The sequence below is a fragment of the Cygnus olor genome, chromosome 17, assembly GCF_009769625.2.
Source record: "Cygnus olor isolate bCygOlo1 chromosome 17, bCygOlo1.pri.v2, whole genome shotgun sequence".
NCBI lineage: Eukaryota > Metazoa > Chordata > Aves > Anseriformes > Anatidae > Cygnus > Cygnus olor.
In genome coordinates this window covers 3,436,555-3,453,692 of record NC_049185.1, presented here as the reverse complement: position 1 = coordinate 3,453,692, position 17,138 = coordinate 3,436,555, and the positions used below count along the sequence as shown (strand labels likewise).

The window sequence follows — 17,138 nt, the reverse complement described above, 5'->3', positions numbered from 1 at the left end:
GCAGGATACAAAACCAGCCGGCTATTTAATGTCTCTCTCCCGGGCAGCAAATCCAGGCGGGGGGAAGCCCCTTGGCCACCCAGTGTTTCAGCACCTGCCCCGCTCCCCTCTCCTACATCCTCTTTCGGAGCTTGCCCTTCTTGGTGGCACCCACGCGGCGCCCGAAGGCCATCTGCCGCAGCTCCTGCACCCGCTGCCGGTTCCTGGCCTTGAGGCGCTTGAGGCCCCCGCGCTGCAGGAAGCGCTGCTTGGCTGCCGCCTTGCGCTGCTTCAGGATCTGCTGCTTGTTCTTCAGCTCCGAGCGCACCTTGCGCTGGGCGGCAGGCTGCCGGGGTCCTGCGGGACATGGGCGGAGGTAAACCCATGCTTGGAGGCCAGAGAGAGAGCGGGGGGCTATGTGGGGTCTGGTGCTTGCTTGGGTACTCACCGTGCCCACGCTTGTGCTTCCCTTTGAACTGCTCCCTGCCTCGTTCGTATTCCTCGTCGTCATCCCGGTCATCGACTTTGTGTTTCTGCTTCCACTTCTCATAGCTGGGGTAGGTTAAGGGAACACGCAGCGACTCCCCAGCACCTGACCAGCCTCCCTCCCCGGCCCCAGCGCCTGGCAGCTCCCTCGCTGCAGGACGCGGTGCTGAGTGGCAGCGGGCACGCTCAGCCTCCCCCTTCCCCTTGCCGTGGCACAGGCAGGTGGCAGTGCCCGCGGGCAGGATACAGGTTGTTCTTGTAGGAGCCGCTGATGTAGCGCCCGCTCTCTGTTCGCACCTTCTTCTTGTCCTCCTGGCCCGTTTGCCCCACAAACCGCTTCTTCTTACGGTCCCTGGGAAGGACAGACGGGGAGGAAGTGGGGGAACCTCCTGAATCAGAGGCTGCCAGCCCTCACCCTCCTCTTTGCTGGGCATCCCATCCCTAACTGACCCTGCATGGCCCAGACAGCAAGAAAAACTGTCTTCAGGGGGAAATACCTGCTGGGGGTACACCCCTCTCTCCCCAGGCCGTGCAGAACCCCCGCTCACCACTTCAGCAGCTGCTTGCTCCTGTTGAGGTTGTGATTCTCATCGCCCATGAGATCCAGGACGGCTCCAGCCGCCTGCTGCTCAAAGGGGCTGCCCTCGCCGCCCACGCTCAGCCTGTGGGAAGGACAAAAGAAGCGATGAGAGCAGCCCCCCGCTGCAGGATGACACAGGAGGGCAGCGGGATTGCTCCCCGACTCACCCCCTCTCGCTCTCAAAGTCCTTGGGTCGGTAGGGGACGTAGAACTCCTCATCCCGCTGCACCGGCTGCTGCGGCTTCTTCCTGGCACCGTCTTCTCCACCCTGGCCCCGTTTCCGTTTCCGTCCCACCACGGTGGAGAACACATCCTGGGAAGGGGATGGGGGGGCTGGGGGAGCCGTGTCCCCCTGCCAGCCCAACCCAGGGGCCCAGGCTCCTGCAGGACATCGTGCTGGCCCCAAAACCATAGCCCACCCCTGTCCCTGCCCCGCTACCTGGAGGTCTTCCTCCTCTCCTTCCTTCTCCTCAGGCTCGGGGGGGGCCTGGTGCAGCCCCTGCCCTTGGAGAGCCGCGGCCCGCTTCTCCTGCTGCCCACGCTGGTACTTCTCGATGAGGGCATGGTCGTGGCGCCGCTTCGACCGCATGATGGTGCTGGCCAGGGTGCGGGCTGTGGCGTTGATCTCGAAGATGGTCTGCACCCGGGGGGAGAGAGCAAGTCCTGCAGGCTGCAGGCACAGGGACCTTCCCTCCCGTCCCGTCGGGCCTCAACTCACCGCCTTGGACTTGTAGCTTTTAATGCTGTCCACGAACTTCAGCCTCTCCAGTTCCGTGTCTTCGAAGCAAGAACCTGGGGATTACAGGTGTGGAGGGGACACCGATCAGCCCAGCAGTGAGGGGACAGGTCCCCTCTCTCGGCATCCCCGCGGCACTCACTGAAGAGCGGGTGGATGCCCAGCTGGGACGTGTCCAGGTCCTTGACCCTCTTGATGGACTCGGGCGAGGGGCCGGGCCGGGAGCGCAGGTACTGCTTGTGCGCGTTGTCGGCCACCCGGCGCAGGCTCCTCAGCTCCAGCGAGCCCTCGTGGTCCGTGAGCAGCAGGCACTCCTCGTCGTCCACCAGGCTCTGGGGGACACGGCCCAGGACCCCGTCGGCATCTGGAGCACGGGGTGGACACAGTGTCGTTTCTTGCCCACCCTCCCTTCCCCAGCTGCACCCCTGTAACAGCAACATATCACCCCTCTGCCCAAAAGGCTGCCACAAGACCACAGACTCCAAAAATAAACCCCACGTGTGGCCAGGACACAAGCCTGGAGGGACGTGCAGTCACCCCAGTGCCTGTGACGGGTCCGCCTTACCTGCAGGCAGCTCCTGGGTACCGGCGAGGACGAGCGGACGCCCCAGGAAGAGGTGGAGGTCGAAGACGTAGGGCATCTCGTCGGGAGCCACCAGCGAGTAGGCAGTGCCGCTCCGGCCAGCTCGGGCCACGCGACCTGGCAGGGCAAGGAGGAGAAAAGTGGGAAACCAGAGCCAGAACCAGCCCAGCATGTCCCTGACTCATGACAGGGACCCACTGGTGGCCCAGGACCCCAGGCACATGCCATGCCCAGGCTGGCAAGGGGCTGTGGGTCACTGGGGAAGGGAGCAAAAGGGACCCGGCCACTGCCCCAAGCCTTTCTCTAGGGGCAGGGGACCCTGTGGTGCACGTGTCACCAGAAGGAAGGCACCAGCCCTGCCCCCAAGAGGGCCCACAGTCCAGCTAGGAAAACAGAGACATCACTGTCCACACTGTCACGCCACAGCTACCTCCTGCCCCAAACATATCGCTAACAAGTCAAGGGGAGCAGCACCTTCTCTGCAGGTTTCCCAGCCTGGTGAGGTGCAGGGATCAGACCCTTAAGAACAGGGGACGAGGGACAGCCCACCCTGAGGGACCCCGGGTCGCACAGGGCACGGGCACCCACCGACACGGTGCAGGAACAGCTTGGACTTGGCGGGGAAGCTGTAGTTGATGACGTTGTCCAGCATGGGGATGTCAAGCCCACGGGCGGCCACGTCCGTGACCAGCAGCACCGGGCACTTGCCCTGGGCGAACTTGGCGATGTTGATCTTGCGGGCGGTCTGGTCCAGCGAGCTGTAGATGTGGGTGCAGCAGATGCCCTGGGCTGTCAGCAGCTGGAGACACGGGAAGAGCGATCAGATTCCGCTTAGAAATGCACCCTCAGCTGAGGGATGGGGTCCCCCAGGGTCCCGAGACCCCAGGGTGCCCACACAGACCCCAAACCCACTGCAATCTGCCTTTTTTTTTTAAGGAGTTGGTGAATGCAGCATCTCCACAATCACATGTGCTGGGGATTTCTCCCTCGACCAGGAGAAATGGGCTGGACTCCAGCAGGAACCCGCCCATGGACACAGACCCCACGTGGGTCTGTGAAGGGGCCCCCCCCTGCAGCCTGCCCACACCCGTCGTGTGCCCCGGATGCCACTTGCCTCCTTGAGATACTCCGTGTGGTGCTTGGTGGCCACGAAGACGACCGTCTGGTCCTGGGGCTTCACCACACTGCGCAGCAGGTGGAGCAGCACGGCTGGTTTGTCGTCCCCGCGGACGTGGAAGAAAGCCAGCTGCAGGGGAAGGGCAGAGCTCAGCCCTTCTGGGTCCCCACGCTCTTGGGGACACCCCGCAATACCCGCTGCCGCCGCCCTGGCTGGCTCCTAACCCTAGCCAGCTCCCCTCGAGCACAAAGCCCGGCTCAAGCTCACCTTGAGCTGCTCGCTGAGCTTGGACTCCACATCCAGACGGATCAGCGTCGGCTCGGTGAGACCTGCGGCACACGGTCACGCAGGGGACGTGGGTGGCGTGTGGGACACGCTGCTAGGACAGCCCCTAGCACCCAGCCTGGGGCACCCGCTTGGCCCAGCCTCAGCCCAGCTTGGTTTTTCCAGTCCCGGGCTTGTGGCCAGCACAGCTGAAGGACTGGGTCACGTCCCCATCCAAAGGGGCTCTGATAGCTCATAGGGCCTTAGAGGCGGCTCCGACCCCCAGCCCTCCGGCCGCCACCTGCCCCACGCTTCTCACCAGCCCGGGCGAACTCGACGAGCAGCTTGGGCAGCGTGGCAGAGAAGAGGACGGTCTGGTGGCTGCCTGGGAGGCGTGCGAGGATCTCCTGGAGCTGCTCCGCAAAGCCCATCTCAAAGAGCCTGCGGGGAAGGGATGCGGGACGTCGCAGAGCCTGCTGCACCTCTTTGTGGCCAGCCAAGGGCACCTTGTTGCCGCCCTTGCCCGCTCCGAGTGCACTGACCTGTCAGCCTCGTCAAACACCACGTACTCCACGCTCTGCAGCTTCAGGTTCATCTCCACCGCCACATGCACCAGGCGCCCGGGGGTGGCAATGATGCTGGGTGGGACAGAGATGGTTACGCCGAGCTGGTTCTGGTGATGGGGCCACGCGAGGGACAACAGGGGCTCACTGCACCACCCCAAATCCATCCCTGGTGGCTCTCGGTGGCAATTTCCCCACCAGGTCCCCTCCCTGTGCCCACACTCACATGTCGGGGTTCTCGTGCAATGCAGCGAACTGGTCCTCCATCCTGGGAGAAGGGAGAGGGCACAGGGCAGCTCAGCTCACCGCCCCGAGGTCTGGCACATTTGGGGGTGTTTTAGGGAAGCTGGGGTGACAAGGAGAGCGGGGACACGGCTTACTTGTCTCCTCCCAGGATGAGAGCTGTCCTCAAGCCTGTGAACTTGCCCAGCTGCAGGGTGAGAAAGAAACATGAAGGGGGTGAATAGCGGGTTCAGCACCCAACCAAACCCCAAGCCCACCGCAGTCCCCGCTCATCCCCGTACCTCCTTGGTGAATTTCAGGGTCTGTAGGGCCAGCTCGCGCGTGGGGGAGAGGATGAGAGCACGCGCCCCAGCCGGGCTGGGCGCCTTCAGCCGCTCGAACATGGGGATGAGGAAGCAGGCCGTCTTCCCGCTGCCCGTCCGCGCCATCGCCACCACATCGCGGCCGCGCAGGATCACCGGGATGGTCTGCGGGACACGGCCCTGCCGTCAGCACCCCGTGGAGGGGGAGGGGTCCCGAAGACGCCCCCGCATCCCTGGGTCTCACCTTCCTCTGGATGGGCGTGGGGACCTTGTAGCCCTTCTTCATGATGCCCTTGAAGACGGGGTAGCTGAGGCCTGCGGGGACATGGGGACAGGTGAGGGGACGCAAGCAGGAGGGACACGGCCACGGGGTTGGGGGGAGACACTGTCGGGGACCCCCCAGCCCCACGCACGCACCCATGGACTGGAAGCCTCCGGATTTCTTCTTCTTGTTCTGCGCCCGCACCATGGCCTGCGTGTCGTCGGCGGTGGCATCGTCCTCGTCCTTGGCGGTGGGGAAGGCGGGCAACGGGGTCTCGGGGACCTGGGGACAGGCGGTGAGAGGGGATGGGCATCCGGGTGGCACGGGGCAGGGACGGTGGCACTGGGGACAGCGGGACATGGGAACTGGGGATAGTGGGACATGGGGGACAGCAGGACATGGGAACAGTGGGACATGGGGCCACCAGGACGTGGGGACACCAGGATATGGGGACTGGGGATACTGGGACAGGGGGACACTGGGACATGGGGTCACCAGCACATGGGGACACCGGGACATGGGGACAGGGGACACCAGGGATACCGGTGCCACGTGGGGACGAGGGAAACTGGGAACACTGGTACGGGTGGACAGGGATCATCACTACGGGCTCTGCGGCCACCGGTGCCGGCAGGACACGGGGACAGGCGACACCGGTGACACCGGCAGACCAGCACCGCGTGTCCCGCTGCGGCGGCCACACGCCGGCACGGGGCCGGGGCACGCCGCCACCCCCCGGTACCCCCGGTACCTCCATACCCCCCCCGTAGCCCCGGTACCCCCCGGTACCTGCGGCCCCCGCCGCCGCTCCCCGGCCCCGCCGGGGCCCCGCTGGCGGCGGCTGCGAGGCGGCGGCGCCATCCCGGCCGTGTCGGACGGAAGCGGGCGGCGGCTCCGGGAGGGACGGGGCGGAAAGGGCGGGCGCTGCCCGGCACCGGGCCCGCCGCGGGGAGCCGGGACCGGCCCGGCACCGGTGGCACCGGGGCGAGGGCGGCTGGGGACCCCCGGAGACCCCCGGAGAGCCCCGGAGGTGCGGGCTCCTCGCAGCCGACGGCCCCCGCGGGAGGTGGTGCCCCCCCGGCTCCCCGCCTGAACGCCCCCTTAACCTCTTTGGAACCCCCTCTCCCCCTTTTCTTTCCTCCTTTGCTTCCCCCTCTCCCCCTCTGTAGCCCCCTTCCCCCTTTCTCTCCCCCGCTCCCCCCTCGTTTCCCCTTTTCCCCCCTTGTTATCCCCCCTCCCCCTATATTATCCCATCTCCCCCCTTGTTACCCCCCTTTCCCCCTGTATTTCCCCCCCTATATTACCCCCCTCCCCCTATATTACCTCCTCTCCCTCTCTATTATCCACTCTCCCCCTATATTACCCCCTCTCGTTACCCCCTCTCCCCCATATTACTCCCTTTCCCCCTTTCTTTCCCCTTCTTGTTATCTCCTCTCCCCCATATCACCCCCTCTTCACCTTTCTTTCCTCCTTTTGTTACCCCCTCTCCCCGCTTGTTACCCCTTTTTGTTACTCCCTCTTGTTACCCCTTTTCTCCCTATATTACCCCTTCTTCCCCTATATTACCCCCTCTCCCCCTTTGTTACCCCCTCTTGTTACCCCGTCTCACCCATATTACCCTCTCTTCCCCTTTCTCTCCTCCTATATTACCTCCTCTCCCCCTTTGTTACCCCTTCTTGTTACCTCTTCTCCCCCATATTACCCCCTCTCCCCCTTTCTTTTCCCCTCTTGTCGCCCCTTCTCCCCCTTTGTTACCCCCTCTCCCCTATATTACCCCTATATAGGGTGGCTGCAGCAAGGAGCTGCCGAGGTCAGGGAATGTGGGGAATCTGGTAGCTCCCTTCCATGTGACAGAAACCTTCTCTCAAACCCACCCGAGGACAAACTGAGCCAGGTTAAGGGCATTGTTCTGCCCTCAGAAATGGTTTTATTGAAATATTCTTTTATATTTATTCTGCTTCTAGAGCAGCAGAACTGGGCCCTGACTCACACAAGTACACAGAAGGCACTGAAGCTAGAAAGGCCAGCCAGGGATCTGCGCTCCTGGTCCTGTCCCGTTGGCAAGAGACAAGCTTTGGAAAGGCAGCGGAGCTCAGACCGAAGTGGCCATGTCCTCTGCCTCAGCACGTGCTGCCTCAGCCACTGCTTGTAATATGTGGGAGCTGAGCCCCTGGGAAGCCAGCAGCTTTGCTAGGAGGAATGAGTGGAGGACACAGGATGGATTTTGTGCTCATTTCTTGGCCTTCTTGCTGTCTACCTTCTTCTTTTTGATTTGAGGAGTGTCTGGAGCAAGCAGCTTCTCTGGGCGCAGGTGGCAGTGTGGCTGATCGCGGCCATCCCCTCGCACCCCACTGCCTTCTTGGTGCAGCCGGCATGGCGTGCCTCTCGCTCAGCCCAGCAGGTACTGCAGGCTCGAGGGCCAAATACCTTCGTGCTCCTTTGAAACCCCCCGCTCCCTTCTCAGGGGAGGCAGTACGGGTGCTGACATGAATCTAAGCCTGTTGAGTTTTGTCTGGACATCAGGACTGTGACACACAGGCTGCTATGTCTGCAGGTCTTTCAAGGGGAGAGAAACAGAAATACAATACAATACAATACAAACAGAAAGGCGAGAGAGAAACAGAAATACAATTCGGACGCTAGATGGAGACAGCAGGGTTAAGGATTGAGAGAGAGCCCTGTTCCCTGCAGCAGGTGGATGGGTCAGGCCCCATCAGCAGCTGGGGGAACTGCCCCAAAATCAGAGAGCTGGACCGCACACCTCCCGAGCGGGAGCCAAAGGGGATCCCAGGCACAGGGCAGAGCTCAGCAGCTTTATGGGGCTCGGGGACGGGAGAATGACTTGGCACAGGTGGAACGGATTTATTTGTTCATTACACACTGAGCGTGCTGCCACGTTGCACATAAACGTTTGTAGTGCTTCGATCCGCAGACCTATGAGCAGTGCTGGGGGTGGGGGAAGCTGGCCCTGCTCCCTGCCAGCACCCCCTGCCTCGCGGGATTAGCGGGGAAGGAGGGTGAGGGATTAGTGCAGGAGGAAGGGAAATGACACATGTAAAAGGTGGGACTGATGGCGGGGAGTCAGGGCTTCGACTCTCCCCAGGCACCAGTAAGACCCGAGGCACGTCCATTTGTTTATTAGTGCCCCGTGTGCTTTCATGGTTGACGTGAAGACATCACGCTGCGTCTGTGCGGGATGGCGATGCCTTAAGGGGGGCTTCTCTGAGGCACCACAGCGCTGCTGCGAGCCGCGGCACCGAATGGGGCCCGGGCCTGGGCCTGGTGCTAGGCCTGGCCCTGGCCCTAGGCCTAGGCCCGGCGCCCCGTTGCTAGGCAACCGCCGCGCGCACCCCTGACCCCGCGCAGCCTCCTCACGCAGCCAATAGCAGCCCGCGCTGCTCCTCCCTCCCGCCCCCCAAAGCCCGCCCTTTCCTTCCCCTCCGTAGGCGTGCGGCTTGCCTCGTGATGCCGTTCCCCCCTCCACGCCCCCACGAGCCAATCAACGCCCTCTCCTCTCCGGATGGGCAGCGCCGCTACCCAATGAGAAAGCGAAGCGGCGGAGGGAGGCGGGAACAATCCGTAGCGGCGGAGCGGTGAGCAGGAGGTGGGCGGGGCGAAGCGACCTCCGAGCGCTGATTGGCGGGCTGCGGGGAGGCGCACCGCGGCTGGACCAATGAGGAGCGGGAGGGGCGGGGCGCAGCGGTGCGAGGGCGCTGAGGTGCGGCGGGTTCGGCTCGGTTCGGCTGCGTTCGGCTCCGCTCGGGTCGGTTCGGCTCCGTCCGGCCCCGGGGCGGCTGGGCGGGAGGGGGGGCGGTGGAGGCTGGGAGGGGGGGAGCTCGCTGTGAGGGGCTCGGCCGTGGGGCGCCTCTGCCTGCCCCTGCAGGAGGGATTTTGCCCCCTCTAGGGGAAGTTCTGCCCCCTCCAGGAGGGATTTTGCCTCATTTAAGAGGATTTTTGCCCTCTGCAGGGGGAATTTTGCACCTTCCAGGAGGGATTTTGCCTCTTCCAGGGGGAATTTTCACCCCTCTAGGAAGAATTTTGCCTCCCCCAGGAGGAATTTTGCACCCTCCGGAAGGAAATTTTCACCTTTCAGAAGCGATTTTGCCCCCTCCAGGAAGAATTTTGCCCCTTCTAGGGGGAACATTGCCTCCTCCAGGAGGAATTTTGCACCCTCCAGAAGGGATTTTTCACCCTCCAGGACTTTTGCCCCCTTGAGAACTGATTTTGCATCATTCAGGAGGAATTTTGTCCCCTCTAAGGGAAATTTTTCACCATTCAGGAGGGATTTTGCCTCCTCTAGGACGAATTTTACCCCCTCTGAAAGGAATTTTTCACTGTTCAGGAGGATTTTTGCGCCTTCCAGGGGGATTTTTTCCCCCTCCAGAGGTATTTTTGCCTCCTCCAGGGGGATTTTTGCCCCAGCACCAGCCCCGTGAGCGCAGCCCCTCCAGTGGAGGCGTCGAGGCCGAGCCATGCGCCTTGGGGGCTCCTAGCGCCATGCTGGCCTCCCGCCTCCGCTCTGCCTCCCGCAGCCTCCCCCTGCCGCCCGGGGCCGTCCCGCGAGCCGCAGGCCCCGCGGGGTAGGTGGGCACCCGCTGCCTCCCCCTGGGCGAGATTTGGGACCGATAACGCCCCCGAGCCGAGTGCCCCGCGCCGATATTTGGAGGCGAGCAGTGCGTAGGGATGGGCGAGCCTCTCTCCGTGTCCACACACCCACAGGACGCTCCCGATGGAAGGCTTTGCGGGGAGAGCTTCTGACGGAGCCCTTTCACGCGTAGAACCGCAGCAGGCGTTATCGGGACTCGTCGGGGGTGGACTTCTTGCAGCAGGAGCCTCGCGAGGGCCAGCATGGCCGTGAGCATGGACGATGACGTGCCCCTCATCCTCACCCTGGACGACAGCGGGAGCAACGCCTCGGCCCCGCTCGACGACCTGGATCGGGAGGAGCTGCCCAATGAAAGTAAGAACCCTGTAGTTCTTTCTGCCTGCCGAAAAATGGCCTTGCTCGCTTTCCTTTGCAGCGCTGCTCTTCCCTGTGCCTGCCAGAACCTGGAATTCCTGGAGCTGTCCCTCGACGTCCCGGCGGCTGCCCGAGGAAGCCAGACCAGGGTGGTGGTTGTGTTGCTTGCTGGTAGCCCCCAGGTGGGGTGGAGCACACCAGAGGCACTGCTCCGTGCCTTTTTTAGCTCTTCTCTCTGATTTCTGCATAATGACCTGTGGCATCGCTGTCCTTACACCCAGCTCTCCCTTCCTGTGCATTGCCCCAGGGCTTCTCCTTTCCTTGGCCCCACTGTGCTGGCTTTCACAACTGTTGCTTTGCCTATTTGTAGCCCGCAATCTGATATTTTTGCCTTAACAAAAGGTATATGTGCTGATAAATCCCTTTAAAATCCTCACTGTAACCTTACCAAAGAATCAGGAGTACTTCAGGCAATGTATCCATGCTCCTGTTAACCCCAGGCACTCGGTGAGACAGAGCGAGCCCTGGGAGGGGGTGAACTTCTCAGCAGCGCAGCTTCACCTGTGCTTAAGCATGCAGTGAGGTTTTGTTGTTGTTACACCTCACCAAATGTATTTTAGCAATTTTGTTTGATGCACCTCTCTGACTTCCACCTGACATTGCAGGTGTGCGTACCTGCACCTGTCTGGTCGTCCTGTTCAAGCTCTGTTCAAGCCTAAAATTTCCAACATATTACTACGTTCCTGGCCCCTCTTTGCTGCGTTATACCTCCGATCCATACCTCCTCTGCGATTCTGTCGCTTGGTATCTCTCTTGCAATCATACAGGTTCCCTTAATTTTCTCCTCCTCTGACTTCCTGAGCTAGTGGCTCGTTTCTGGCAGTCACAACTTCTCCTCTCCTGCCCCTGCCACACAAATCCCTGGCTAAATTGCCCAGATGACTTTCCCTAAGCTCTGCTGCATTGCTGCTCTATTGCGTCTGTTTTTCTTAAAGTTTAGCTCGCGGTTTGTAACTTAAATAGAAGAGAGACTGCTTCCTTCGTCCTGTTATAGGCTTTTTTGTGACTAATTTTAATCTTTCCTCTGTTGCCTTTTGGTCCACCCACCTCGTGTGCCTGTAAAGAAGAAATATATGGGTTTATCATCTGGTTAAAGCCAACGTGATGGTGTTCAAGCATGAGTTTGAGAATGAACGTATTAAAAATATTCCAAAATTTGCTTCCCTTGAAATACAGGGAGATTGTGGAGGGACTGATTTTGTGCTTTTTAGAAGATGGGTGTGTAGTTTTTGAGAATCCATTTGCTGATGTTCTTTGAAGAGAGTGTCTCTGTGTTGCAGAGCTGTTCTTTTGCTATGTTTTAATCCCTGTTAAAGTTGAATTTGCTGGGAAAAATATAAAGCCTATTCTGTGCAAGCGACACTGAATCGTGGGGAGCCTTCTGAAGCCGGTGGTACTGCAAGAGGGGATGAGAGATTAAAAGAGGAAGGGTAGCATGAGCAACTTGAAAGGCACGTTTATCGCCGGGAAGCTTAAATTAGGCAGTGAGCAGACTTAGGCCATCACTGGCAAAATTAAGCTTGTTTAAAAAAACAGGACGTGTGCTCTAGCTTTATTCCTTGCCTGCAAAGATAATCTACTGTGAAATGCAGAGAAATGACATTAAAAAAGCGTACAATTTCGCATTCTTATTCAAAGGCCTGTCTTTGCCAGGGAGAAGTGTGCGAGAAGCCTTATTTTCAGGAGAGGGAGAGCCTGGTAGGGTGATGAGGGCATGGCGACAGGGAAGGTCAGGGGGCTGTGTGCTTCTTGTTTTGTTTTCCTTATTCCTGAGCTCTAATAACAGATTATTCAAGCAGAATTTGGAGGAATGGCGTGCGTGTGCCTGGCCGTAGGCTCCTGGGGACTCGGTGGCAGGTTGAACACCATGCGTTTATTCAGGTTTGCCCCCAGATACCGGCTGTCGAAATACCCTTAGTGCCACCTGGGAAGCAGATGATAGGTAAGACGAAGTGGGTGTAGCCACCCTTGGGCTAAATGACGTGTCAGAGGTTGCTAATCAAGTCGCAGTCCTGTTCTGTGCTGCTGTGTCATTTACCTCTCCGAATTTTAATCCATGTTCCAGGCTGTCCCAGCCATCTCTTAGTAAGCTCTGTGTGTAGTTCCAGTATATTGGCTGTCACCCCGTGTTGTTTTTTTGTTTTTTTTTTTTTAAAGGAACTTCTTGTACCTTTTCTTTCTTCTTTTTCCTTTTTTTAACTTGATCCGTGACGCAGGTTTTGCAACCGGTCCTTGGACGAATGAATTTGTAGTTGGGGACTCTTGGTGTTGGTTGTCTGGAAATGCAGGCAGGTTGGAGTAGGCAGTGCCCGGGTTTCTGAAAACAAGCCTGTTGCTGATGTAAAAAGAACAGATTAAATTGCAAGAGGGTGTTCCTTTTAGAATCTCGCCGAAAAGTTCTCTTTTGGGTAAGTGATCGCTTTGGGATTAGAGTAAAAGGGAGCTAAATGAGAAAACCGTGTGGAAAATTACGTTCTTAAAGAAAATGTCCAGTTGCAAAAATTAATCTTCCTAATCGTGCACCTCTTAAGCCCTTAATGGAAGCAAATACTTGCATGGGGAGGAATATTAAAGCTCTGCCTTCCTTGTCCTGTGCTGGGGTGCACGTCTCTTCAGCCGCCCCGAAAGGTCAGAATCCTGCAAAGTTGGCTGGAATTCAGCTCACGCCCAGAAAAACGTGGTCCCTGTGGTGCAGGCGGTTCTCTGAATGCAGCGTGAAGGATTGCGGTGCTGGGTCATTCTTCCACAAGCTCCAGCAGCTGGAGGAGACGGAGAGGAGCGCTTTCATCACTCGAATCCGTGGCTCACGCTAATTAACACGACGCTGCCCTTCCCTGCTACGTCTTATCAGGGAATCTGGACGCGCTCTCGTTAAGCTTCCCAACACTTATCCGAGGCGAGTGGCTAACTCCGGATTTTATAGGAGGCAAAACCAGGGCTGCAGTCGTTGCGTGACCTTGCCCAAAGTCGTGTACTGAAATGGGTGAGAGGCAGCCCGGGCTGAGCGATCCCTGACCTCGCTGAGCTCCTAGGGTGTATTCAAACGGGGATCTCAAAATACCTCCACGAGCGAGGCGTGTTTTCCTGCACAATGACAGCGGGGATAGCCTTGAAGCTGTAGGACAGTGCCTCTCCTCGAGCTGATGGGAATTATAAGCAATAAATGAGAGCACATTGATTTACCCTGTATTAGATCAGGTAGAAGATCCCCCTCTGCCCCCTGCGTGGAAATTGCTGTAGCCTCAAGTGGAGTTTCAGTGTGCTCAGAGCAGAAAGTACAGCTCCAGGCGTTGTGCGGGGAACAATGTGATATTGTCTGTCTGTTTCTCCCACACAATGGATTATGGCAAGTGGAAGAAGTCATCTTTAAACTCTGGGTTCTTACAGGAAAGCAACCGCATCTGCTATTGAGGTAAAAAAAAGAATTACTGTGTGTGCCTGGGGAGGTGTGGGGGGGGCGGCTGCGACAGCCAGGGGCGATGTTTTCTGGAAGGGTTGTTGGAAAACAGGAAGGTGTAACTCTGAGCGGTGAGGTGAGCCTCTGCCACCTCGGTGCCTGCTGCCCGAAGAGCCAATTTTCAGGAGGACTAGAGCCAGCCTGCCCTCTTGGGTGGCAAGCAGGGAGCTGTCGATGAACGTGCCTCTGTGCCCGTAAGCTGCTGCGGAGGAGAAGGTGGCCCAGAGCACGTAAAGGAACTGGCACTTCGCTGCAGGTGAGGCTGGAGGACCTGAATGTGGCCAAGGCCAGCGTGCTGCTGGCCGGTGAGCACCGCTCCGCAGCGGAGCGTGGTGCCTTCGGGGCACTGTGAAGGACGGTCTTGGTTCTGCACCTTGGCCCTGCTCCTAGATGGAGTGAGGGAGGAGGCTTTTGGCAACGCTCTTCTTCTCGTAATCGGCCGATGGGAGCCCTTGGGGTGTTCTGGAACACGGAGTCTGACCATGGCGTTAGTTGGGTGTCTCTTTCTTTTCAGTATACCGCTTACTGATCCACAGGTAGGCACAGGCCTGCAGGAGTGGCGCAGGATCGGGGACAGCTAGCCTTCTTTTGAGACCCGTGAGCAGCCTGGATTTTGATTTCTCCAGTAATCGATGCAACCTGAAGTGACGCAGTTCTCTTCTGTGCTGGATCTGGTTCCAGAACGTGTCTGTAGCAGCAGCGAAAGGAAACCAAGTCTGTCCCCGTAGCCCACAGCTTCAGCTCTTCTGCTCAGTGAGTCCCTCCTCAAACACGCCCGCTGCCTTCCTCCTCCTGTTGCCTCAGGTGCAGCGAGAGGAGGGGAGAGATTTCAGGTGTAAACCAACTGCACGTTGTCTGGTGGGCTGAGGGAACGGGCAGGGAGTAAATCCTTGGCTATGGGGGCAATGCGGTGACCGCACAGACCCTCAGCAGCTCTGCTTCTCGAGGAGCCACTGTAATCGTGAAAGCCTTCTGACTTTGCCGCCTTTTGAAGTGTTTTACATGTCAGATATCTAGTGGATTTAATAAATCCTCCGGGATCTGTAATCTCTGTGTATGAAAGTGAGTACCCAGAAGCTGGTTGTGTGGGCTGAGCGCTAATAACGCTGGGGAAGCGCTGTAGCTAATTGGTGCGAAGAGATAGGGGACGACAAAACAAACGAGTGCCTGCGGTGGACCTGGCAAATCCTGAGATCTTTGACAGCCAGGCTCTCAGACAGCCTTTGGGTTATCTGGTCGCCTTCTTGGATGCTACGCAGGATATCTTCCTCTCATTGTGGCTCCTGGTTCTACTGATTGGCCTTTAATTAGTTCCAGCAGCAGCACTTCAGCTGCTGCGTTAGAGGTGAAGCGTGGCCAGGGCACGGGACTGGGAACTCATGTTTGGAAGCGACCTGGTTCTGCTGCTGAATCTGCTCCTAGGGTAAGTCAGTTAACGTCGCCGTGGTCAATGCGTCTCGTCTGGAAAGTGTAGGTTATGCCTTTTGTGGAAATCTACAGGTAAGCTACGTGGTAGGAGCTCCTGGTTTACATTTCTGCGCGTGCTTTGTTTTTCATAGCGTGTGCCTGCTTTAAAATTTACGTACAGGGGAATTATTTTCTTCTGAAGCACAAGTTTGGTGCTGAGCTGTTGTTATGCCCCTGAAAGTCTCTGCTCCAACCTAACAACCTTGCGTTTTTGCAACTTCTGCCAGTGCTCCTCTAATCCTTTCCTGGCCTAGATGACTTGTAATGAATGTTTTAAGCAAGCAAAGCGAAGCAAAACTGCCTCCGAGATGAGTGAGGGGTGAAAATATTGGAAAGAGAAATGAACACCCAAAACATAAGGAGATTATTGTTTTCTCCTTCGGTACAATCCATTTCCCTGGGTGATGAGCTCTGTGAACTCAGAGGAAGGAGGCAAGTTTTCGAGAGATGCTGAGTATCTTGCGATATCATGCTGGAAACAGTGGAAAAATGTGTATATGCTGGGAAGTTCCAAATACACATCCCCTGGAATCTCATTTACACCGAGAATTTAGGATTTAAGGCAGGATGCCTTGGCTCTGCTTAAAATACTGTAACGAGAGGGCAGAGCTGATATCTCTGATTGAAGAGAAACAGCGCTCGGCGTTGTCCAGGCCTCACAAAGGAGTTTTTGTCAAGAGATTCTCAGCGTGACTCTGGAAATGTGGTACCTCCAGAAGAGAAGCCACCAGCGGAGGAGAGTATCAGGAGGTATTGTGAGCCGCAGTTAGCGCGTGTAATTTATTTTTTTTTTTTTGAGCCTGCCTTGTTTTCTTAGCCCTGCAGGAGATCAGTTTGCACAATGCACACATTGTGTGCTTCACAGTAGGATGCTTTGTCAAACAGAATCCCTGCACTGTTGACTCTTTCGCGCAGTTAAAAAAAAAAAAAAAAAAAAAAATTAATGATTTCGTCCTGAATGCCCCACGCTGTTCAAATCTGAGCAAGCAAAAGCGTCTACAAGGTAAAGGAGACTTGGGTTAGCGTTCCATTATCCCAGAGTCAAACGGTTCCCTCTCCTTTGTCATCTCCCGGAGCACGAGCGACGGATCCCATCTTTCGTGCAGGTTTGGTGTAAGTTAGGGAGGATGCCGCAGAGCGGGGCGAGGCGCCTGGAAGCTTCTTCGCGCTCCTTTTGTGAAGACCGAGCTAACGACCTTGAGGCTTAGAGGGAGGCAGCCCTTCGTGCGTATCTTCCCTACGTGCAGCTCTCCTCTTTCGGGTGGGAGAGCAGAAGAGCAGGCCAGGCTGCGTGTTGTCCCCCCAGGCTAATCCCTTTAGGTGGGAGACGCGTGCCGCGGCCTCGCAGGGCTCCGCTTCTCGAGCAGGTGGTCCCGGAGCTATAAAAGCTGTTAAGGAGCCCGGGAGTGTTCAGGCTGCGGTTTGAAATCGGCCACTTTCCAGCTCTAGCCGGTCACTCCTCAGCTGACTTGGGAACATTTGGCTCAGGAAGCGGAACAACAGTTGGAAGCAAACGGCGATTAGTTTTTTCATGGCTTCCCAGGGAACGCATCAGTTTGTTCGTGTTTTTGTGTTTTTTTGTTCCCCCCCCCCCCCCTCATTTTTACGATTCCTGTGGATTTTTAAGGCACTGTAGATGCAGGATGTTCGGTTCAGCCAAGCTCGCTTACTGGCAGATTGAAATGAGCAGAGGCTGAGCACGCTGAGTTCACTCATCATAACCGATGTGATGCTGCTCAGAACTTCCTTTGCCCTTGGTATCTGCACCGAGGAATCCTGCCTGCTGCCGTCAGCCCCCCTGCGTTGAAATCCCATTTTACCCATTTGAATGCTGTAAGAAGTGCTGTATAAACTAAACAGGAGCATCTGTGAAGTGGTTAGAGTTGTTGTTGATTGCCTCTTCCTTATTGCCTTCAGGGGATTTAAGCTCGAATTTGCTGGAAGTAGAATTTATGAGGCAGAACGCTCCATTTCTGATCCTGAAGCTGGGAAAAGTGCGCTGAATTTGATGGGCCTTTCTCGTCTCCAACGTCCCTGGCTTTTGATCTGGACCTTGCAGGGCTCTCCCCGTGTCTTTAG

The 17,138-nt window shown here is 57.7% G+C and overlaps 2 protein-coding genes across 5 annotated transcripts in view; one reads left to right on the top strand and one right to left on the bottom strand.

The window, feature by feature from the left end:
* Positions 1-6: 6 nt before the first annotated feature.
* Positions 7-6,021, bottom strand: DDX54 (DEAD-box helicase 54). Its single transcript, XM_040577217.1, has 20 exons — positions 5,905-6,021; positions 5,271-5,397; positions 5,098-5,168; positions 4,833-5,018; positions 4,689-4,738; positions 4,535-4,576; positions 4,288-4,383; positions 4,065-4,186; positions 3,749-3,810; positions 3,479-3,610; positions 2,953-3,163; positions 2,347-2,481; positions 1,924-2,145; positions 1,764-1,837; positions 1,485-1,682; positions 1,213-1,358; positions 1,014-1,127; positions 713-817; positions 428-531; positions 7-336 (listed from the first exon to the last, which is right to left on the bottom strand). The coding sequence occupies exons 1-20, from the start codon at positions 5,974-5,976 to the stop codon at positions 113-115; spliced, it is 2,493 nt and encodes an 830-aa protein (XP_040433151.1). The 5' UTR covers positions 5,977-6,021; the 3' UTR covers positions 7-112.
* Positions 6,022-8,755: 2,734 nt separating this feature from the next.
* TPCN1 (two pore segment channel 1) overlaps positions 8,756-17,138 on the top strand; it is a 42,584-nt gene continuing 34,201 nt past the window's right edge. Inside the window, exons 1-2 of one of the 4 annotated variants that reach the window (XM_040577218.1) lie at positions 8,756-8,833; positions 9,835-10,075. In XM_040577218.1, coding sequence (XP_040433152.1) covers positions 9,964-10,075 — 112 coding nt within the window. In that variant the 5' untranslated portion in view covers positions 8,756-8,833; positions 9,835-9,963. Of the gene's footprint in view, positions 8,883-9,394; positions 9,700-9,834; positions 10,076-12,376; positions 12,544-17,138 lie in introns of those variants that run through there. The other 3 variants (XM_040577219.1, XM_040577221.1, XM_040577223.1) reach the window with 3 other exon arrangements.

Coding starts and splice junctions, on each gene's coding strand:
- DDX54 (XM_040577217.1), bottom strand. CDS start 5,976: ATGGCGCCGCCGCCTCGCAGCCGCCGCCAGCGGGGCCCCGGCGGGGCC. Junction 1,683..1,763: donor AAAGCTACAAGTCCAAGGCG/GTGAGTTGAGGC, acceptor CCCCGGGTGCAG/ACCATCTTCGAGATCAACGC. Junction 532..712: donor GGCTCCTACAAGAACAACCT/GTATCCTGCCCG, acceptor AACCTACCCCAG/CTATGAGAAGTGGAAGCAGA.